At 63.5% G+C, this 23,016-nt stretch overlaps 1 protein-coding gene across 2 annotated transcripts; it reads right to left on the bottom strand.

The window, feature by feature from the left end:
- Positions 1 to 1,216: 1,216 nt before the first annotated feature.
- On the bottom strand, positions 1,217 to 21,617 carry JAG2 (jagged canonical Notch ligand 2). 2 transcript variants are annotated; one of them, XM_075530961.1, is made up of 26 exons: positions 21,552 to 21,617; positions 21,091 to 21,432; positions 14,324 to 14,381; positions 12,523 to 12,774; positions 12,384 to 12,444; positions 9,303 to 9,433; positions 9,108 to 9,227; positions 8,886 to 8,999; positions 7,613 to 7,726; positions 7,370 to 7,483; positions 7,249 to 7,295; positions 7,002 to 7,175; positions 6,377 to 6,527; positions 6,098 to 6,229; positions 5,764 to 5,877; positions 5,417 to 5,530; positions 5,229 to 5,342; positions 5,003 to 5,119; positions 4,670 to 4,697; positions 4,503 to 4,588; positions 4,025 to 4,138; positions 3,737 to 3,852; positions 3,137 to 3,385; positions 2,654 to 2,785; positions 2,108 to 2,264; positions 1,217 to 1,913 (listed from the first exon to the last, which is right to left on the bottom strand). In XM_075530961.1, the coding sequence occupies exons 1-26, from the start codon at positions 21,615 to 21,617 to the stop codon at positions 1,438 to 1,440; spliced, it is 3,693 nt and encodes a 1,230-aa protein (XP_075387076.1). In that variant the 3' UTR covers positions 1,217 to 1,437. The 2 variants fall into 2 exon arrangements, with proteins under 2 accessions (XP_075387076.1, XP_075387077.1); XM_075530962.1 differs by lacking the exon at positions 7,370 to 7,483.
- Positions 21,618 to 23,016: the final 1,399 nt, after the last annotated feature.

Here is a 23,016-nt window from a genome sequence, read left to right as displayed (position 1 = left end):
TCAGATCCACAATCAAGGCTCATGGGAGCAGCAGTCAAGATCAAAAGATATTTATTGGATAAATCTGCTGCACCTCTTTAAAGTATTGAAAGGATGTTACTTTGAGGGCTAAGGTGTGCCTGACCAAAGCCATGGTATTTTTCAGTCACCTCACATGTGTGTGAAAGTGGAACATGGGATAAGAACATTGGGTTCTCTGAAGGAGAATCCGCGCTGCAGACGAATCCTGAAAGCACATACCATGGCATGCCAAAAGGACATGCACATCTGACCACCAGACGTTCCTTAGAAGTCCAGGTGGTGAGCCTTTGTCCGGGGACACCAGTCCCCAGAGGAGGAACTCATGCTTGAGAGGGCATGAAAAAGGGGAAGGCCCTGGAGAAGATTGGCAGACAGCCTTGGGCTCCCACCTCGGACCAACTGTGAGGATGGTGCAGGACTGGGCAGTACTTTGTTCAGTTATACATAGGGTTGTGACGACTCAGGGCCGATGGGGAGAGCCTCCCGCCAACAAAGCCCTTAAAAAGTGTTTGGTGGCTCTGGGCCAAGCGATGCTGAGCCAGGCTGCGAGCCTTCCTTTAGCTGCATTGACTAGGAGCGCTAATGCACCAGGTGGCTTTGCCCAGGCCTCGAAACCCTACACAGGACCTGCCTGCGGTGTCTACCCTACACAGCACTGCCCCACCCGTGCCGCAAGGAACAGAGGAGCAGCGTTCAAGGAACGGGGGAAGCCAAAACCTTTAAGTTATTAAATCAAATATACAGAGTGATTCATTTAATATGTACATATTTACAAAAATGCACTTTCACAAGGGGCGGCAGGGCCAGGGGCAGGGCAGGAGGTGGCCAGGTGCTGACGTCACAGGGGAGGGGTCTGAGTGAAGGCACTTGTCAGGAGCCCCGCGGGGCGGAGCCACGGGAAGGTCACTTTGAAAGCACAGTGGAGGCCTCTGGGGTGGCGGGGAGCTGCAGCGGACATGGGACAGCAGGGCACAGGCCAGGGAACGGCCACAGACCACGTCGACAGAGCCGACAGCCATGGGTCCCGGCGGCACCCAAGGACCCCGCCGGCCACCATGGAACATGCTGACCGCCATGGGCCACACTGACCGCCACATGTCCAGCCGACAGCCAGGGGCCCCAGCGGACCTCTGGCCCCGAGCCTCTAAGGTGCCCGAGCTAGGAATCAAAAGAAAGGTTCTGTAAACAGTGTCCAATATCTGGTAGCAAACACGGGATTTGGTGAGAACACAACCCCCCCTACAAAAATAGCCACTCTCCAGGGACACGCCGAACCGCCACTGCCGGACCCTCACCAATAATTTATACAAGGTTAGAGAAACGTAGAAAATAAACATTTGTTTTTTGCCTTTTTCTCTTTTTTTTACACAAAATAAAGACACTGTGCGCCCCACTGCCCCCGGCGCGGGGCCACGCCTACTCCTTGGCAGCGTCCAGGGTGTGCTTGGCGCTCCAGACGGCCCGGTTGTCCACTTTGGGGCCCGAGGCCCAGTGGGCTGGTCGTCCAGGCGCGCAACCCGGGTCTTTGGTGCGTTTGGGGGCGAGGAACTTGTCCACCTCCAGGGAGTCCTCCTCGGGCCGACCCAGCTCGTCGTCCTCCTCGTCCTCGCTGCCCGCGCGGCCCGCCGGCCCGGGCAGCGTCTCGGCCGCCCTCCGCGGCGGCGGCGTGAAGTTCTTGCAGGGGTAGAGCGCGTCCTTGGCCCCGCCTGCCGGCCGCTCGATGGGGTTGCGGATGGGGTTGAGCGGGGCCCACTGGTTGTTGGCGCTCTCCTCCCGCGGCAGCCGGCTCCGCTCGCGCTCTTTCCTGCGCTTGCGGGTCCACCAGACGCACACGGCGATGCAGGCCAGCCAGAGCACGATGAACGCGCTGCACAGCGCGGGCACCAGCAGGCCTGTGGGAGGGCAGCGTGCTGGGGCTCAGGCAGCCCCGAAGCCACCCGCAGGGCCCAGGGGGTGAGGCAATTGGATAAAGGAGCGGGGCATGCAGCAGACTGCCCGCCTGGCCCAGGGGTGAGGCAGGGGCAGGTGGGAGGATCATGAAGGTTGAGATGGGCTGGGCAGCAGACCTGCCTGCCCAGCCCCGTACCTGTGGTGGCCCCACCCAGCATGGCCGTCTCCACCTTGACCTCGGTGACGGCCAGCAGCAGGGAGCTGTTCCCCCGGTGAGTAATGGCGGTGACGATGGCGTGGGCGGCGCTCTGGACCAGGCTGCTGTCCCCTGCGTCTTGGGCGGGGCTGAAGGACTGGGGTGGGGCCGGCCAGGACACAGGGCTGAGGACCACGCCTGGGGAGGCTGTGCTGCCGCTCAGCAGGGCCAGCTCTGTCAGGGGGCAGCACCCCTTCTCCGGGGCCTCCATATACCTGCTCTGCCCTTCCCCCACCCTGACTGCAGCCCCTCAGGAAGCTGTCCCCCACCCACGGAAGATGCTCCAGCTCTTCCGGTGAAAGCTTTCCCCACGCCCCTAGCATGCTTCCCGTGGGCCAGTATCAGTGATGGGCATCTGCTAGACGCAGCTTGGGCCTGAGCTACCACTGCCCCTCCTCCTACCCCACCTGCCCCCCCCCCCCCCGTGCTCCCATTGGGAGCCTCCTACCCAGCCCTGGGAGTCCCCCCACCCTCCCCAGCACTCACAACGGCCACCTCCACAGCACTGGGCCCTGAAGACGCCCGGGCACAGAGCAGCAGCAGCAGGCGATCGCGGGCCACAGCCCGGGTGGCTGGCAGGGTGCGGATCCCAGCACAGATGGCGCCCACAGTGGTACCCTGTGCAGACCCATAGCATGAGAGGGGCAGGACTCTGCCCAAGGGGCGCCCAGGCCAGTCAGCCCTTTCCATCCCCTGGGGCAGCAGCAGCTGCAAGGTGACTGCACCGGGGGCCCCACCTCATGGCGTTCTAAGTCCCAGGCACTGGGGGAAGAGGGGAGGGCCTGAGTTCCAGGGGAATGTCCAGAGCTCAGAGTAGCCGGTCCACTCCTAGCTCCAATCCATCAGCAACCAGAAGAGCAGACCCCAATAATAGACATGATGTCCTGGGTCCTGCCACCAACCCCCTGCACACACATGGTTGCCTATAGGCTACCTAATGGCTAAGCCCCATTGCCAGGGTTGACTCACTGGGGGCACTTGGTCTCGGTCGAAGTGTAGCGTGAGGCGGGCACAGTTGCTGTCCAGGTGGCCAGAGTGTGGCAGGCAGAGCGTGTTGGATGGGAGGGGCTCCTCGGGGCCGCACTCCCCCCAGGCCGCACAGGGTGGCTGCAGGCACTGGCCTGGTGCTTTCTCCTGGCATCTCTGCCCGAGAGGGCACTGAGCACTCAGGACATCAGGCTGACTGGTCATCAGGCAGGGCTTCCACCCGCACCATACCTGGGACAGGCATGGCATGAGCATGGCACAGTGGCACAGACCACAACCTAGGTCAGTCCTCCCAGCTGCACACCCGCCAGCCCCGTGTCAGGGCCCAGGCTGCATGCTTCCCCAGCAGAATGCCCCCGGAAGCCAGAAGGAGGGGGGAGCCCCGCAAGGCACAGGCCTTGGGGTCTGACCACTACTGCCCTGGCCCAGCCCGTCTCCCCAGGCCAGGAAGAGGGTCAGGGTTACGACAAATGTGCACACCATCAGGTGGACTAAAGTCAGATGTGGGCAAGGAGGCACTGCCGCCAGGCAACCACCCTCTGGGGTCCAGTGTGGGCTGGGGTGAGGGCAGAGGGCCCGCACCTTGCTGCAGTCCCGACGGCCATCCAGACAGCGACAGCTGTTACAGTCCTCCAGCCAGGAGCTCCCGTGGGAGAAGGGGGTACCCCGAGACCAGCAGGACCGCCCGAACCCGATTACTGCATGAGAAGCCAGGTGGGTGACCACCCAATAGTCAGTTCCCCCTCTCCCCCACCCCATCATGATCAGCCCCTGCCAGACATAGCCCAGCCCCCTTCACCTGATATGCCCACCCTCCAGTAGCTGTGGATCCCATAGGCCTCCTGCCTGGCACACTCCCACCCAGCCCACCTTCCTGGCACCGTGGGCCATCCCGGCCAGGTGGGCAGCTGCAGCGGTAGCCATTGATCTCATCCACGCACGTGGCCCCATAGGCGCAGGGTGAGGACTGGCACTCGTCGATGTCTGTGGGGAGTCAGGGCTCAGCAGCCAACAAGGGCAGGTGAGGGTGGCCTCGGTTCACCTGCCAGCGGGCCCCGGAGCTGCAGCTCCCAGGGAGAAAGACTGGGCTTCCTCCTGCTATAAACAGTGTCAGTCTCTACCCAGCAGGGGACGCTGTAAGTCAGCACTGACTCCTTGGCAATGAGTGGGTTTGGCTTGCAGCCTACCCTACCCTGCCCTGCCCTGCAGTGAGGGGCCTGGGCAGAGGTCTCAGGTAGAAGCCTGCCTGAGGGGTCCAGGGAGAGGCACCCTAGTCTTCACTGAGGCTAGAGACTGCACAGCCCAAGGGTGTGGAGAGTGGACCCCCGCCCAGGGGCCAGCCACTCACTGATGCGGCAGTCAGGGCCAGCGAAGCCAGGCGCACACTCGCAGCGGAACCAGTTAATGCCATCCACGCAGATGCCACCGTTGTAGCTGCGGGGAAGAGGGTGGGCTTCAGTGGGGGTCTGCTGTGCCAGCAAGGCCTGTGGCACCCCACCGCTGGCAGCCACTCACCAGGGCAGTGGGTTGCAGTCGTTGGTGTCTGGGTTTGAGGAGGGAGTAACAGAGTGGTCATTCCAGCAGCTGCCCGCCCAGCCAGCCACCTGCACCACCAATGCCAGCGCGGAAGGGGGGGGGGCGCAAAGGGGGAGCTGGGAGGAGTGGGGAGGGCTTCTGGAAGGAAGCAACCCTGATCGAGGAAAGTAGGAGGTGGCGGTGAGGCTGGGAGGGGAGGGGAGGGGTCTTCACAGGGGTGAGGGGCTGTGTTCGGCAGGTAGCCGCGGCTGGCAGTCAGCAGCTGCAGGTCCCCCACCACACCCACACCAGCCCCCCTGCCTCCGGCCTCACTGTGGGTGCAGGTTCGGCCCTCCCAGCCGTCCCGGCAAATGCAGGAGAAGGAGTCTCCGCTGCCCACACAGGTGCCACCGTTCATGCAGGGGTTGGGCAGACAGCTGCTGTTCTCAGCTTCAGAGGGCAGAGAAAGAGGGGCTGGTCAGCCAGCCGGGGCAGGCCCTGCTCACTGGGAGCCCCAGGGCTCAGAGTGGGTTTGGGGTGCCCAGACCAGCCGTCTTACCAATGGTGCAGGTGCTGCCCTTCCAGCCTGGGAGGCAGTCACAGCGGAAGGTATCACCACTGTCATAGCATGTGCCTCCATTGCTGCAGGTGTAGAGGTCACACTGGAACTCCCCTGTGGACACAGGGGTCTCAGCAGGTGGGCGGGCAGGCGGTGGCCCCACAGTGGTGCGCAGGCAGGGCACTCACGAGAGTGGCAGGTCTTGCCCTTCCAGCCGCCGTCGCAGGCACAGTGGAAGTCGTTGACAAGATCGAAGCAGCGGCCACGGCTGTGGCAGGGGTCGGGGGAGCAGTCGTCTAGGTCTAAGAGGAGCATGCCCATCAGCGTGCTGTGGTGGAGCTCAGGAGGGCTGCCTGGGAAGGGGTGCCCACCGGAGCTGGGCCAAGGACAGACAAGGGGCCGGGTGGGGAGTGTGGGCAGCGGGAGCAGGCCTAGCTGCAGAACCCCTGAGGGGTGGTGGCCCAACACATGGATAGGTAGCCCCCCTCCCCCAAGCCCCAGTCTGGGCACTGCCCGGCTCCCCACCCCCACTCACTGATGTCACAGAACTCGCCCTCCCAGCCGCTGGGGCAGAAGCACCGAAAGGCGTCCACCTCGTCGATGCAGGTGCCCCCGTTGTGGCATGGCTGGTCCAGGCAGTCATCAATGTCTGCAGGGGCCAGGCGTGTGGGTAGGGGCCAGGAAATGCTGCACCACCAACCCCACCCACAGCCCCGCCCACAAATCCCCACAGCTCCTCTCCACCACCTCCATTCATAGCCCCATCCATGGGTCCCCCTGACCCCGCTGAACCCCTATTCGCAGCCCCAGCCCAGTGCACAGCCCCATCCACAGCCCATCACCACCCTGCGCACTGCCCACCCACTCACTCTCATGACAATAAGCACCGGTGAAGCCACTGTCGCACACACAGGAGAAGTTGCCACCTGGCTGGCTGATGCAGTGCCCGTGAAGGCCACAAGCGCCACTGGGCGCAGCTTCGAGGCCACAGCCATCAACCACTGCAGCACAGGAGCGGGCTGGGTCAGCTGTGCCTTGCAGCCAGCACCCCCTCCTATGGCCGGCCCTCCCAGCCCCGCCCCGCAGTCCCACCTCGGCAGGCCCCGCCCCGCAGTCCCACCTCGGCAGGCCCCGCCCCACAGTCCCACCTCGGCAGGCCCCACCAGGGCATGGCTCCCTAGGCACAGAGCAGTTTTTGCCGCCAAAGTCGTCAGGGCATGCGCAGTAATAGTCGCCCTCCAGGGTGTAACAGCGGGCCCCGCTCTGACAGGGGCTGGGGTCACACAGGTCCACACCCACCTGTTGGCCCAAGTGTCTGTAAGGACCCAGCTGGGGAGTCCAAAGACAGGCCAGCTCCATGGCTGGCAAGCATGCGGGCAGCCAAGCCCCTGGGAACCAGCCACCCCAGGCAGCAGGTTAGTGGTGGGAGACCCTCTAGGGCCTGAGCCTTTTCTGCAATGGTCCCCTGCAGGCAGCAAGGCCAGCGCCCTACTGCCCCTCTATCCTGGCCTCTCAGAGCCAGCCAAAGGCTGCTGGTCAAGGCTGGACCTGCCCTGATGACAGGAGCCTGCTGGGAACAGCAGCATCCACCCTGAAGCCCTCCAAGGCCTGAGGAAGGGAGTAGACCAGTGCCCAGATGGCAGCAATAAGGCTGAGGCCCCCAGGAGGAAGCCTGCCCTGGCAGACAAGACTCTCACAGAAGCAGCTGCCCCAGCCCCCACCCAACCTTCCAGACTCAGCACACAGTCTGTCCTTCGGTCCTGTGTCCCTCACCTCACAGAGGGGCCCAGACAGACCCTTGGGGCAATGGCAGCGGAAGCCGTCCACGAGGTCCTGGCAGAGGCCACCGCCCCGGCATGGGCCACTGGCACATTCGTCCCACTCCAGCTCACAGTGCCGGCCACTGAAGCCTCGAGGGCACACACACTGGTACCCGCTGACCAGGTCCTGTAGTGAGTGGGGTCGGTGAGGTGGCCTGTGCAGGGGACCCCCAACCCCCAGCCCACCGGCCTTGCCTCACCTTGCAGGTTCCGCCATGCTGGCACTGCCCTCGGCAGTCGTTGATGTCTGGGAACAGAGGGGGCGTCACGTGGAGAGCCCAGGGCCCCAGCCCTGCCCCCTGCACCCCACCCCATACTAACTGATGTGGCAGTTGGCGCCCTTCCAGCCCGGGAGACAATCACAGTAATAGCCACCAATCAGGTTTTTGCAAGAAAAAGCGTTAAGGCACGGCTTCCCTTCACATTCATTGGCGTCTGCGGAGGAGACAAGGGAAAGAACTGGGCGGGGGCACCCTACGCAACAGCAGCAGCAGCAGCAGCAGCAGCAGCAGCAGCAGCTCAGCCTCACATGCGCGCACACAGCGCCCCCGTGGGGGGCCTTACCCAGCTGACACGTGGACCCCACCCACTGCTCTGGACAGATGCACTCGAAGCCGTCCACCTGGTCCACGCAGGTTCCTCCCGCTGCACACGGGTTGGAGGCACACTCGTCAATGTCTGCAGAGGGGGAAGGGAACAGTATGTGGGCATCGGCGTGGGGGCAGGGCCATGTGTAACAGGCAGGCCTGGGTGCGGGGCCATAAAGAGGTGGTGGTCAGGGAGCAGAAGAGGGTCCAATCGGAGATGGGGAGCCTGGGGGCCTAGGGGCAGATGGGAGGCTCACAGGATGCTATGGGCGACAACACACGGAGATGTGCATGGGAGGGTTGTGCATGGGTGATCGTTGGGGGTAGGGGGTGCACGTGTGAGATCTCGTGGGCGCAGAGCCTCCTGTGGCCCAGGACAAGCCTACGAAAGGCACAGCGCAGGGGTGTCAAACTCAATTAAAACACGGGCCATTTGGTGCAAAAGGCAAGTTTCACACTTGGGCCACATCACATTTACAAATTTTGTTAAATTTATATTTTGAAGTGAGGATTCAGGAATATGGATAGGATAATTAAAATACTATATAATTTCTTTTATTTAAACATGTATTTTATTTAATGTATTTATAAAACTAAAATTATTCTTTTTTACCCGGAACTTGCCAGCGCTTTCCTCCTACTAGTTTTCACTTACCTTTTATGTTGTGAAAGGAAAATATAACAAAGTAACTAATAAAAAACACAAAATGTTGGACAGCTGACAAAGTGGTGCACAATCGTCACGGCTTCCCTCTAGCAATGGGAACTAGCGCTGCCGCTAGGGATGGTTGCTAACAGCACAGCCCAGAGCGCTCCTTTTAACCTGGTCGCTGTTGGGCTCTGTTTACATGACGTGACACTGCGAGTGGAAGACATCTCGGTCCCAAACGTCGCCGGAACTGAAGGCAGCGTGTTTATACACATCCACAGGCCCCCCCAGGAAAGGCACTGGGCCACGTGTAGGCTGGTCTTCAGTAGTTAAAGGGTTAACGAGGGAATTTCCCCTAAGCGCTATTTGCTTCATAACAATTTTTCTATTTTCATTTTATTACAGAGCATCGGGGGCCACAAAAAATTACCAAGGGGCCGCCAGTTTGACACCCCTGGCCTAGAGCTTCCCCGGAAAGGTGACACTGGTTCAGACCTGGCAGCCTCATAGGACCATGGCCAGGTCCTTGTGGGGGCAGCCCGGCGGGGACACGCCCCTCACCTCCCAGCCCTCCCGCCCAGGCATGCGCAAGCGCACTCACCCAGCGCGCATGTGGGCCCGCTCCAGCCCGAGGGGCAATGGCACTCGAAGCCGGAAGACACCTCGTGGCAAGCGCCCCCGTTGGCACACGGGTTGGAGGCGCAGGCGTGCTCAGCTAGGAGGCCAGACAGGGTGATGGGTGGGGGACCCAGATGCAGCCCCGGCCCTGCCCACAAGCCCCCCCCCCACACACACCCCTGTACAGCCCCTACCACGGGCATACCCCGCTCGCAGTTCTTGCCGGAGTAGCCGTCCGGGCATGCGCAGAGGTATTGGTCGGGCTCCGCATTGATGCACGTGCCGCCGTTGATGCAGGGGCGGTGGTTCCCACAGTAGTTGAGATCTGTGGGCCAGAGGCTGGGTCAGGCCTGCTGCTGCCCCGGCCAGCTCTACCTCCTCCCCATTCCCTGCACCCCACCTTTGTCGCAGAGCAGGCCACCCCAGTTGGTGTCGCAGGTGCACTGCCAGGGCTCCACGCAGGTGCCATGTACGCAGCCAGGGTAGGACACGCACTCGTCACAGAACTTGCCCTGCCAGCCGTAGTTGCACCTGGTAAGAGGAGGCAGTGAAGTCCACGGGTGCAGGGGACACCCACAGGAGCAGGCAAGCAGCCTGGGCCTTTGAACTGGGTAGGCCCTGGGCCAGGCAGCCTGACTGTCACCGCACTTCCCGGCCGCCCCAGCTGTCGCATCAGTTCCCTCTGGCTATTTTGGGACTCAACCCTGAGCAGGGGCCCGTAGGCAGGCGCCAGGAAAGGCAGGCCTTGCCTGGACCCAGGCAGGCACGCACCAGTTCACACAGGCCAAATGCTGCCAGGGACAGGCAACAGCGGGGTCTAGGCAGGCGGTGGGGGGGTGGGGGGTACGGAGTCCAGCCCTGCCTTCGTGGCCTTGGATACAGCATATGACCTTGTCCATAACTCAAGGACAGGAGCCTTTCTCTAACCACAAGGCCCAGCAGTTGACCCCTTTCCAGATGCGGACACAGAGCCCTCATGGCTGCCCCAGGCTAGCGGTGCCTGGAGTCCAGACAAGGGCCATTCTGAACCCTGTGCTGGGATACTCCAGCCCCACCTTCACAAGTATCTCTGCTCCAGGCACCAAGACTCACGAGGCCCAACCTGTCATCCAAGTCCAGTCCTGCCCCAGCCCTTGGCCAGTGTTCCCCGGGGAAGTCCAGTGGGAGGGGCAGCAGGCAGCAGGGCAGACAGGGCTCTGAGGTCCACAGCACAATGAGCAGAGGGGAGGGCCAGAAAACCCAGATTCTACAGGCTGGACAGAATGCTTGGTTTCTGGACAGAACCCCAGGAGCTCTGTTGTCCAGAGCACACAAGTCTAGCCGGACAGAATGATGTCTAATAACGTCACTTCCACGCCGCCCCACCCGCCCCACACGTGAATTTATTTTTGTCAAAGGGAAAGCCGCGGCCCTTCCTGAGCGGCCAGCCCCTCGGCCAGCAAATGAAGGGCCAGGGCGTGGGGAAGCCGAGGCCGGTGAACCCGCATGCGGTAGACCGGCCTCCCGCAGGGTGGATCCCACTCCCTCCCAAGAGACCATCCTCCAACTGACAGATGGGGAGCCCCGGGACGGCTCTGGGAGGGCTCTGAAGCGCCTTGGTCACCCAGCAATGGAGCTCAGGCGCCAAGTCCCCAGGGGGTGCTCCCAACCCCGAGTGGGGCAGCACACCCGCCTGGCTTCCCCCCCCCCCCCCCCCACACACACACACACAAGTCACTCCTGCAGCAGGAAGGCAGGGCCATCTCCGCAGCATCCGGTGGGGCTGAAACCGGAGCAGGCAGCAGCTGGACCTGCCTACTCCTGCCTACTGGGCGGGCGGGGAAGCCGGTGGGCGGGGCTCACCATGCCTCCTCTCCCCAAACCCTGGGCAGGGGCCAGGCCTGGGGCTTCCTCCCCCCCAAGGGGCATTCCAACTCATGGCTCTGCCCAGGACTGCAAGCCCCCAACTAGCTGCATACAGCACAAGAGGCCAACGGGGTCATGGAGGGCTGAGCAGCACCTATGGGGGTCAAAGCCCTGCCTACTGGATTCGGGTCTCACCCAAGTACTTGGGGGGCAGGCAAGCCCCACCCACTGGGCTTGCAGAGAGAATGGATAGAGTTTAGGCCCACCCACCGAGCTCAATGAGTGACTATGTGGGGACTATGTAGGTGGACTGAGCCCTGACCACTGAGCCCCACCCACTAGGGTCACCTTGGGGGGGTGCAAAGGGGGCGTGGGGACCAGGCCCAGTACTTAATTAGTGTTGGGGGTAGGGGCATGGGGAGGGGTTAGCTCTGCCCATTATGCTTACCAAAGGGAAGTCAAGCACTCTACCGAGTTCATCTCACTGTGGTCACTGAGATGGGGCTGGCCTCAGCCCACCTCACTCACAGAGGTACATCGGGTTTCCCTCACACCCACCACTCCCCTTCATCTAGCCACCCCTCCTGGGGCTCACCCAGAGGACTTCCTTTGGGACTCTTCCCAGTTCTACAGCCCCCAGCCCCCACCTTCCAGTTGCCCTCCCACCACTCCCTCCTCACCTCCCCTCCCCTCCTCCCCACCCAATAAGGAAAGGACAGAGGTCAGGGAAGACCTCAAGCCTTTTAGCCAGAGGCGATGCCACTGAAGATAGCAGGGCATTGGCCTTGCTTCCCTCAGACCCAGCCTTGGCTATCTTTGGAGGAGGCCAGGCGTGCGCCTGTCTGCCCCAGCCAGGGACTTCAAGATCACTGCCCATCAAAGCGCCCCACAGCACAGCCCACCGGCCCCACATTATAGCCTCTACTTCCTTCGCGTCTCCCAGGGTGTCAGGGAGGGCCCCAAAGAGGATGCTGACCTACCAGCCTGGCCCCTTCTCTCACCCCGCATTAAGACCCCTCACCGGCACTCGGCCCTACGGGGTGCAGCAGCAAAGCACTTGGCTGCTAGCTGCAAGGTCCCAGGATGGCAGCTCCCCGCTATCTTTCAGGGCCTGGTGTGAGTCAACCTCCACTCAGCCTCACCCACCACATGTCCCCAAAGGCCCTCTGTTCCCCAAGAGTGCAGGGCCCACCACCTCTCACCTGCCAGATGCAGCCCCTCTCTGACCCCAAGTCCTCCAGAGCCCTCCTTCTCATACTGGAAGAGCAGGCTTCTCACTGGGGTCCCCTTCTGCCCTTACGGGGTGGGGGGAGCTCAATGCTCCTGCGGAGTGTACCCCAACCTGAATCCTCACACATTCTAGGGGCTCGAGGCCTTCCCTTGTTGTGTGCCCTCCCTGCCCCAGCCCCATTGCCCTCCATCTTGGGGCTCAAGGTCTCTACCAGGGTGGTACATCCCTGCCTCTCCTCCCCCCACCCCATCCCCCACCCAGCACACCTGCCTTGCAGTCCGGGCCCCCACTGAGAACCAACCTCAGGCCCCCAGGTCCCCATCTGAGAACTGACCTCAAACCCTAGGCTGGCCCCTCACTCCAGCCAGAGATTGAATAGGAGGTGGCCCTGCAGGGTACACTCACCTGCACTCCCCGGGCTCGCTGCATCCCCCGTGGAGCAGGTTGCAACCTTGCTTGCACACAGCTGTGGACAGAGGAGAGGCAGCTGCAGCCCAGATTCTGGCACCCGGCAGTTCCTTGGGTGCTGCCCGCTGGCCCTCACCTTCCTTGCACTCCTTGCCCATCCAGCCGTCCAAGCAGGCCTTGTTGCCGTGCTGGTCGCAGGTGTAGTGGCCAAAGAAGTCACTGCGCGGCCTGCAGAGCTTGTTGCAGGTGGTGCTGTAGTAGTTCTCCTCGCAGCGCACGCGGACCTGCAGCTCCAGGTAGGCCACGTGCCCGCTGAAGTGCAGGCTCTTCCAGCGATCCTCGGGGTTGATCATGCCAGCGTGCCACACCCGCTCAATCAGCAGCTCCTCTTGGGGGGCGGGGAGAGAGTCAGCCTGCTGGGCATCCCAGCCAAGAGCTCTGTCCTCGGGGTGCACACAGCCAGGGACCCACTGGGCTTGCCCAGACCTCCTACCCCTGTGTGGATGGGGAGACCTGCAGAGAGGCTGCTGGCTGGGCAGAACTGAGCTACACTGGGGGGACAAGAGAGGGACAGTGGCCCAGACACTGTTCTGCATGGCCTGGGCAGGAAGGGGGCCTCGGGAGCCCACCACAGTCTGGGGTGGACTTGTCCCTTCTGGAGTCTACCACCTCTCCTGCCAGGCCCAGAGGACCACATGCTGTCCCCAGCCTCTGCCCTCTACTGTTTTTCCACCTGTGCTCACCACTCTCCCTTTCTCCCCCACCTGTGCCTACTCAGGTACCCTGCCCACCCCTCGCCCACACAGCTGTGGTCCAGGAACCCCTCTGCCCTGCACTTTGAACCACTCTCTATGGAGCCAGTCAAGCAGTGCCCACTCGTTGCTCAGATCGGTGTGGACCAGAAAAGGCAAAGAGATCTCTCTTCAGAGTCACCTGCACTGGGCAACATGGACCTGATGCCTGGCTACCTCTGTACAAGGTAAGCTCCCCTTCATAAAAGGCTGGTGAACCTCAGACAGGCCCTCATGCCCTTACACTCAGACCCTACCCCCAAAGCTCCCATCACCACATGCCTGGCCCCAAACCCCCACTCACACCCTAAGCCCCCCAGACCAATACCCAGAGCCCAGACGCCACTCTCCTCAGAACCCAGACCCCACCAGGCCTGAGGGACACAACAGTTGCTTCTCCAGCCTCATCCTTGCCTCCATTCCCATGGACACCTCTCTGTCCCAAAGCACTCCATGTCTGCCCAGTGCTGGAACACCATCTGCCCACACACCCACCTCCATCCCTGACCACTTCCCTCACCCACAGCCTCAGGAGTGGCCAGAATCCAGACCTCTTGACACCTTCAGAGCCACCCCAGGACAGACTCCTACTCACCTAGCCACACAGTGTCCTCTTCCTTCACTGTCCCCACCCTGCCTCTTGACATGGTTTCCCCGTACTCACACCAGAAGGAAGGCCAGCCTCCTCATGGAGGCCCCAAGGCCTCTAGGTTCTGACCTGCCCCAGGGTCTTTGTATGTGCTAGTCGGCACATCCGAGGCTCTCACACCACCAGAAACCCTGGCCTCCTCCCAGGACAACCTGGGCACAAGCAGTGTCTTGTGAGGAGCCACACAGGCCCACGTTTCAGGAGAGGAGATGGAGCCTCTGAAGGCATGACCTTCACTTCGGGTCTGAAGAACATGCCCAGCCAGACAAGCACGGAAACTGGTCAGGAGGGTGGTTCAGATGCCACGGGGCTTCCCAGCAGCCAGGGCAAAAAGGGAACTGCGCACTTGCTCCAGGATAAGGCTGTTTCCTGGCACAGAGGCCTCTGTCCCAGTCCAGGACCAGGACCAGCCAGGAGGCATCTGGAGGCCAAGGGGAGCCAGCTGCCCAGTGCCCTGAGTGAGGCCCTGCCGGTACTGTCCCTGCCCAGCTACTCACCATCTGGGCTAGTGGTGTTGTCCCAGTCCCAGGCCTCCACGATGAGGGTGAAGGACCGCTGTGGACATGACACAGAGAGGGCTGATCAGAGGCCTGTGGCCCTGCCTGCCACACCTGGGACCTGGCTCCCCTCTCCCAGATCCCCAACCCTGCAGCCTCTGTCTCTTAGACTCTGAGCTCTCTTGCCAGCCAAAGACCCCCTCTCTCCCTGCCCCATCCAATCAGGTGGGAGATAGAGGCCATATCTCTGGACCTATGGGTACAGGGAGCTGCTCACAGCCCCCCAGACCAGCCTTGAGCCAGAGACGGACCTGGGCCAAGAAGCTGCTGGCCTGGGAACAGGAGGTGCCAATTGGAAACCCCTACAACTAGCTGGGCATGGGCTCATGGTGGGCAACACCAGATCCTGCTTCTAGTCCCTGCCCCCTCAGGGTCACCCCTCAACTAAGATTGTCCTGCTCCCGTAAGAGCTGCCTCTGGCAGAGACCACCTACTCCGCCCCCCACCATACCTGGGCCTCCAGCCCATCCAAGAACCCCTCTCCTCACCCTCCTCGCCGCCTCCGCCCCTAGTAATATACAGTACTCTCCACACAAGAGCACAGAGGGGACACAATGCACATACGGGCACATGGTGGCTGGCCCTCACAGGCCATCTGGCCCCTGGGACCCAGGCGGCCATGATGGCTGATGCTGTCAGCCTGTCACCCCAGCAACCGAAGGGCCTGGCCTGCTTGCCCGCCAGCAAAGTAACCCGAGCTCACTGGCCTGGCCTGGAAGCTTCACTCACAGGCCCATGGGCAGCAGGAGGGGTAGCATCATGGCCTACTCACTGCCCACCATCCCACTGCCCAGACTAACTGACCATAACTTCATTTGCAAAAGAGCCACTGTCCACAGACCATGCCCATGGCCCCTCTGTTCATGGCCCCACCACCCACGGCCTCACTCTCCACAGCCCCACTGTTTGTAATCACTACCCACAGCCCCACTGCCCATGGGCCCCAGCAGTCCTGGCAACCATCCCACAGAGCCTGGCTCCCCAACTGGGGACCACAGGCAGGCTAGACCTGACGTCTGGGTCCTGCCCCAGGGTGTAAGGCCTCAGATTACTCATGACCTGGTAGGCCCAGCGCAGGCCCTCACATCCTAGTGGTCTTCTGCACCCACCCCACCTGCTGTCCCCAGGGAGACTGACTCCTGGACCAGCCTTTAGGACCCCCTGCTGCCCTCACCTCGAGATGAACCTCTTCCTCAGGCCCCACAACCCGCCCTCTCAGCTTCACTGACCTATACCTACCTGGTCATCCAGGTGCCGCCTGAGACCCAGAGAAGGCAGCTCACCTCTCCCACTGGGCCTCTTGGCCCACCCCCTGCCCTCTGCCCCCCAGCCCCTGAGCCTAGTGCACAGGAACCCAGACATGCTGAGGAAGCTGCCACAGGTCCCCACCACTCAGCCCTTTGCTGACCCTTCTCTCGACCTTTGCTCCTGGCTGGCCCACCCCACACGCAGCCTCCCATCTGCCTCCAGGAGTGTACACTGCCCTCGCCTGGCCTGCCGCTCTCAAGCCCCACCCCCTGCCCCCAAGTCCAGCCCTCCCCAGGACCCTGGAGCTGCTGCAGCAGCACCTGGCTCCCTCTAGGGCTGTGTTCATTGACCTGCTTGTCTGCCCACTCATTTACTTCTTCACTCCTTCATCCAAGCAGCACGTGGCCTGTGCAGCTTGCTGCTGGGGCTGTGCCTCCACCCCTGGCACTCAAGGGGAAACAGGCCATAGAGTAGGAAGAGGCAGCCAGGAGTTTCCGGTGTGACAGGGAGCAGGTGCCCCCCCCAGCATGCTGGAGGCTGGATGTGAGGCAGCTGAGTGCAGGAAGCAGTGTGGTTTCTGGGATTTCAACCAGGAAGATTACATAGCAGCCCAGAAGGGTGACAAGGGTCAGCAAGGGATTCATGGGGACATGGGTCAGAGAAGTTCAAGGGGCACAGGGCAGAGGGATTCAGGGAGCTGGGAGCCAGTGGATCACAGCCGGCTCCTGCCCCTGCCCCTTGAGCTGCAGAGATGACAAAATAGAAATGGACAGGGCTGGGCTCTGTTATGTGTGAGTACAGGGGTGTCAGGGCAGGGGCACAGGTACAGTGATGCCCACTGTCAGGGCCTGGCCACGTGGGACAGTCAGCTCCTACCCAAAGCAGCCCCAACAGGTCAGTGCAGCCCTTGATGCCCCTTGGGGGCCACACCTGGGCTCTGGGGCCAGTAGGGAGTACCTCTTGGCTCCCAGGAGACCCCATGCCAGTCTGGCAGGTAGGGTTACCACCACCTTCACCAGAGCCCAGGGCTCCGGTTACCTGCTCCCGCAGGGACATGCACCACCCGCCAGCTGGGCTCCTCACACCTGGGCGACAGGGAGCCCTCATGAGTGAACCTGAGCCAGCAAAGGGAGGGGGGCAGGGGGTGCTCTGCTGGGCACCCTGGCCTCCTCCCATACCAGGCTCCCATCCCTGCTGGACGCCTTGGCTCCCATCCCTGCTGGACGCCTTGGCCTCCCCACAGCACCTGGATCCTGTCTTCCTCTAGGACTCAGTTTCTCCTCCTCTCTGCCTGTCCAGTCTCCCGGCGCACCACCATAGGACATGAGGGCTAGGGCAGGGCTGCCGCTTTAAGAGGGAGGGAGGGAGGATGGGGTTCTGCTGGGCAATGTGGGCAGTGCAGGTGGGGGCTGAGCAGCCCAGAGACCACACCCACCTGGGTTACCCTGCAGGAAACAGGGGCCCCACCCTTCCAGTCCCCTCTCAACATGTGTTGCCAAGCTATACCCCTTCCAGTAAACTGCCCAGATCCCACCCCACCCCACCACTACCTCCCCGGGCCAGGCCCCTAAACCCAAGCCCACTGCCCTTTGGTTGCTTCTGACACATAGCGACCCTACAGCATCAAGCTGCTTTGGAGCCTCAGAGGGTCCACACGCTGCCATACACACAGACTGCCCCATCTTCCCCCGGGGCGCTGAGGGGGGAGGAGGGTGCTGGTAGACTTCAGTGATCAGCCTACTGTTTAAGCCAATGCACCACCAGGGCTCCTGGGACCCCCTCCGTTGTGCCATCCCCCCGCCCAATGCTTCAGATGCCCCAGGCCTGAGAGAGACATCCCGGCCTCCTGGACACTGCCCACAGACCACGGCCAGCCTGGAAACTGCACAGCCAGCCAGCCCCCCACAGAGCAGAGTGCTGTACAGGTGCCAGCTCCAAGCATGGGTACGTTTCCTGAAACTTGATTCTCTGCTGCCACTGTCGCCCAGGATGGGGGCACAGCAGGAGGAGGGGCCCCAGGAACTCAGGTGTCGGCTCTGGGGCCACAGACGAGCCTTGTCTGTCCAGTACCCTCTCCCAGAGAACTCAGTCCTGGGTTCCAACGCCTCCCCACACCATCTCAGGAACACCACAGCCCTGGACAGCTGATCCTCTTTAACCCAGCTCAGACTGGGTCAAGGACTCTCAGCCTAGATAGGGGACTCTTGGCCTGGTGCGGGGAGGAGGGGTTAGGGTCCAGACCCTGACTTGGGGAGTAGGATTCAGGATAGGGACTCAGGTTCAGGAGGTAGAGACCCCATGCTTACAGGTGAAGCTAAGGGGATGGGGGCCCATATAGGGATCCCAGCTTTTAGGGAACAGAAACCCTGACTCAAGATGCAGACACCCAGCTCAGCCTGGGAGATAACACTTTCAGCTTGACCTGAGGCTCCGGGCCCGGCCTCAGAGGAGAGGGGTCAGTGAGAGGGAGGGGGGACTAAGGATAAGGACCCAGAAATGCTGGCTCAGGCCCAGGGGCAGGGACAGAAATCCGAACTCAGGACCAAGTACAGGGCTCATTCAGGGGGTTGGGGGAGGCAGGGATCCCGGCTTGGAATCTGGTACAGAGCAGGGGTAGGGGGGCACTGCAGTAGGGGTCCCAGCTCCAGCCAGAGGCCAGGGCTGAGCAGTAACCTACACCCATGCCTCCAGGGCAGACCTCTAGCCCAGAGCAGTCTGAGCAGTTCCTGAGAGCCACTTACCCCTCCCTGACGGCCTCTGCGGCCAGCCTGCTGTCTACCCTCTGCCTTTCACATAGCCACTCCCCCACATCCCCACCCACCGCCCGAGGGATCCCACCTCGCCTTACATCAATGGCATCTAAGGCTTCTGTTTGGGAGCAGGCCCCACGGGTGCAGTCAGGGAGTCCAGGTGTGGGAGAGAGTGGGGATCTTAGCCCAGGCTGTGGAGGTATGAGCAGGCATCGTGGGTGACTTCACCCAGACCCTGCCACACACACACACACACACTCTGACTCTTTCAGAGAGACCCTCGTAGGCAGTCTTAGGCTGGAGCAGTCCTCACCTGGGCTCTCTCGGGCCACCTGGAGCTCCTAAGGGCTGAGGAAAGCTGGGGAGGCCAAGAGGGCTGAAAGGTGGGTCAGGGTACCAGGCCAGAAGCACCCTGGGGAAGACCCTGGGAGGAGGGAGGCTGAGGTGACAGGGCCATCAAAGCCAGAGCCTTCTTTCAGAGACTAGGAAGTAGAGTGGGGCCTGCCACCCCATCCCTGGGTACTCAGGTGGCCACCCTAGCCACAGCCAACCCTCTCCTCCTACCCCTGGGCCCCTGCTGGCCTCAGAGACTACAGTAGCCAAATGGAGTGGGGCAGACCAGTCCCACCCTAGAGAAGGCACCCCCAACTCAGCCCAGCAGTTCACCAAACCTGCCTCCAACAACCTGGTTCTCCAGCTCAGCCTGGGTCAGAGACCTGGCCCCTGGACACACACTGATAGACAGTTTGCAGGGAGGTGCCCTTGAGAGGCCCAGACCCAGATGGAGCTGCTGGTACCATCTGAGCGCCCAGAACATGGTCCAGATATGGGCTAGGGCATCCAGCAGGGCCCTGCTTGGTTCCTCTGAATCCATACCCACCAGGTCCCAACAGAAGGTTCCTGTGTGCCTCCTCCCCAGAGAAGAGGGCAAATGCCATCTCCACTCGACCAGTCAGGTGTCACTGCCCTCTTGGGGGACTTAGGGGAAGGGCAGCCCTGCTCCTAACTCCCAGACAGGGGTGATCTCAAACAGCAGTACCAGAGCCCCTTCAGGGGGCCAGAATAAGGACTCAGAGCAGCTCCCAGTCCCATCCTCTGCCTCCAAGGTCTGGTCCCCGCAGCTGCCCACCCCACTCCCACCAAGGTCACATCAGCTCCACACTCAAGGCCAGCCAGCCGAAGGAGACACCCTGTCCTCCACCCAGGGCCAGGAGAGAGGTGGGTAGTGTGTGTGACCGCCTGCCTGTCCCCAGCCAGGAGTGGGGATAGCAGTAAAGCTGGCTGGGACCCGGTGCCCTAGGCTGGAGGGAAGGCAGGGCCTGCCCCATCCCGCCCGACACCAGCCGGCCAGTGGGGCAGGGCCACGAGGGACACGCGTCGGCCCGCCGCATTCCTGCCGGTGGCCCTGCCCCCACGCCCACGACTGCCAACTTGAGCAGAAAACACACCCTCAGGTAGTGATTTGGAGCTGTGCTGGCAGACGCAAGCCCAGATGACAGGCTGCAGCCCTGCACAGACCTGCCCGCGCCTCCTTTGGCTGTGGGGTGCGGGGGCTGGGCTGATCCGCCCCACTGCTCGGAGGGCCCAAGCTGGGGCATTCTCCCCGAGGTTCACTTAGGGCATGAGGTCAGGGGATAGAAGATGGAGACTGGTCAGGACCATCCAGAGCTGGTGGGTGGCGTGGGGGGAAGAGGGGCAGCCCAGGGTGTGGAGCCAGGGCAGCTCACACAGAAGAGAACCTGCAGCCCACTCAGGGCTCTTTACAACTGGGTCACTAGCTGCACAGGCTCCTGGTGCCAACCGCTAGCTAAATTGCCCAGGAGCCTTGGTCACTGGGTGCATGCTGCCATCACCTCTCCCAAGCTTCCCCCCTGGAGGTACAGCACCAATGGGTCTGGCCTCTTCCCAAGCCTGCCCAGTGTCCACTCTTGGGCTCACATCTCTGAGGGTCACCTGCTCTCCCCACCCTGCCTGTCCTCCCTCACCATAAAACCCACAGCACTGACTGAGAACCCCACCCAGACCTGGCTGCCAGGCTGGACCACATCAGGCAGACATGCCCAGGCCTGGGGCTGCAGCCTCACTACCACGCCCTCACCCAGGACGATAGCAGACACACACACCCACCCTACGGCTGCCCCTCAAAAGAACCAAACAGCCCGGAAGCAGGAAGAGCTCAGAGGGCGATCAAAGCCACCGCCTGGCCAAAGCCCAGGCCCAGCATCTCCGTCGCCAATCCACACCCTGCCCCTTGCCAGCCCAGGGCACGCGGCGCCCGCCAGGACCCCAGGGGCACCCAGGAAGTGGCAGGCGGCGCACGATGGCTTCGGGCAGCAGGCAGTTCGGCCAGGACCTGCCCCAGACCAGCCCCGGCACGGGCAGCGCCCCGGGCAGCCAGGCTGACACGCGCAGGACAGCGCAGGCGCACCCGCGGCTGGACCCTGGCCCGCAAGGGCCCCGCGCCCCGTCCCCGCTGCGGCACACGCGCGCCCACGTGGCCGGGGCGCCGCCGCCGACGGGACCCACAAAGCGCACACTCCGGGCCGGCCCCGCGAGCGCCCCCTGCCGGCCCCGCCCCGTCGGGCGCGCGCTCCGCACGCCAGAGCCGAGCCGAGCCCGAGCCCGCCGGCCGCGGGGCAGCCCGCCCGCCCGCCCGCCCGCCAGGGAGACGGCGCGCGGAGAAGGGCGGCGCGGGGGGCGCACACATACCGGCCAGGCGAACTGGAAAGGGATGACGACGAGGCCCGGGTCGTGGCCGCCGCCGCCCCGGGCCCGCGCCCGCGCCCGCTCCCCTGCGGGGGGCAAGTAGAAGGTGTTGCCGCCCAGCACGGGCGTGGCGCCGTGGCCGTAGCTGCAGGGCCCCGTGGGCGTCACCTTGGCCTGGTACTCCTTCAGGCACACGCGCACGTACGTGTCGCACTCGTCGTGGCCGCAGCTCCCCGCGCGCGTCGTCCGGCCGTCGCCGTCACAGCAGGCGCCGCTCAGCAGCTCCCCGTTCACGTTCCGCAGCGCGCTCAGCTGCAGCTCGAAATAGCCCATGGGCCGCGCCGCCTAAAAATAAGGCAGCGGCGACGGGAGGCGCGGGCCGGGGGCGCAGCGGGAGCGGGCCAGCCGCCGGAAGCGACCCCGCGGGCCACCGTGCGCCCCGTCCCGCCGCCGCGCCGCCTCACCTGCACGCACAGCGCCAGCAGCAGCAGCAGCCTCCGGGGCAGGCGCCCCCGACCCCGCGCCCGCATCGCCGCTCGGCCCGCGCCGCCGCTGCCGCCGCCGCCGCCGCCGCTGGCCTCCGCCCGCCCGCCCTCCGAGCGCCGGCAGCAGCGGCGGCGGCGGCAGCGGCGGCGCGGGCGGGGTCTGAGCGCAGCGGCAGGCGCGGGGCCCGGGTGAGCGGCCCGACCGGCGGTAGTGCAGGGGCGGCGGCGGCTTCAGCCGAAGCTTCCCGCACTCCGGCGGCCCGGTTCCCGGCGGCCCGGTTCCCGGCTCCCGGCGGCGACAGTGGCGGCGGCGGCAGTGGCGGCTGCGGGTCCGGGCCTCGGCTCTGCGCGCCCGCGCTCCCAGCGCCCGCAGCCAACAAGTTCGGGACGAGACTGACAGCTCGCTCGCCCATTCGTCACCCGCGTACCTGCATATGCATGAGGGGGCGGGGCCGCGACGCGGCGCGGGGTGCCGGGGGCTCCCGGGGCTTTAAAAGGCGGTGGAGGGCGACGCCTCCGAGCGCTCGCCTGGGTGCGCGCTACCCGTGCCTCTTTCCAGGGGTCAGCGCGGGCCGGCCGGACTGCCGCCGGGCCCGGCCACCCCACCGGACTGGCTCTGCACGTACCTCCGCCCCCGCCGCCGGGGGTCGGGAGCCTGAGGTTGGGAGGTGGGGGAACCTGAGGTCGCCGCCGTGCTCTCTTCCATCCGTGCGCTAGCGCTCCCCGCGTCCCCCAGGGGATGTCGCCTTCCTGGCAAATCAGGGCCTGGGTCCCCAGGCGGAGCCGGCCCATCCCCCACAGCGCGCCCCCTCCCCTCCGTCCGCGCCGCCACGTTGGCCGCAGGGGGCGCTGCTCGCCTCCGACGCCCGCCGTTCTCTCCGGCTCAGGCGCCCGCAGGTCAGCTAATGCTGGGGCGCAAGCTAGACGCCGGACGCAGGCGTGGCGCGGCCAGGCCAGGCTCCAGTAGGGTAGGTGGGCAAGACCGCAGGGGGCAAAGGCCGCTGGACTGCTCCTTGGTGGCTCCTACCTGGTGGCCAGGCCCCCATGCCCCACCCCTCTGCCTCCAATTGGCCTCCCTCCACTGGACCCGTCTGTCGCCTAGGATGGCAACAGTGACCTTAGACTTAATGATCCTACTGGATGGTGGGGTGGGGGCATGTCACTAGCCCCACATTCTCTCCACTACGGGGGCTCATGGACCCTGGTATGCATGCTGGGGGTGGCCCCTCTCTGGGAGTACTGATTGCCATGGTGGGGTGCGCATGGGTGTGGGTACCATGGAGCCCCCCAGCGCTGCAGGAAGCTAGGGTGTGGCCCAGGAAGGCCTCCCAGATAGGTGTTACTGGGCATACAGTGTGCCCAGTACTGCCCAGGGCACCCTGCCCAGCTCCTAAACCCCCTCCTGCCCCCTAGCTCACAGGCCCTTGTGAGCAGCCTTCAGGAT

This window comes from Tenrec ecaudatus, chromosome 14 (genome assembly GCF_050624435.1).
Source record: "Tenrec ecaudatus isolate mTenEca1 chromosome 14, mTenEca1.hap1, whole genome shotgun sequence".
Lineage (NCBI taxonomy): Eukaryota > Metazoa > Chordata > Mammalia > Afrosoricida > Tenrecidae > Tenrec > Tenrec ecaudatus.
The sequence above is the reverse complement of the archived record's forward strand: the minus strand, read 5'-3'. Positions and strand labels throughout refer to the sequence as shown.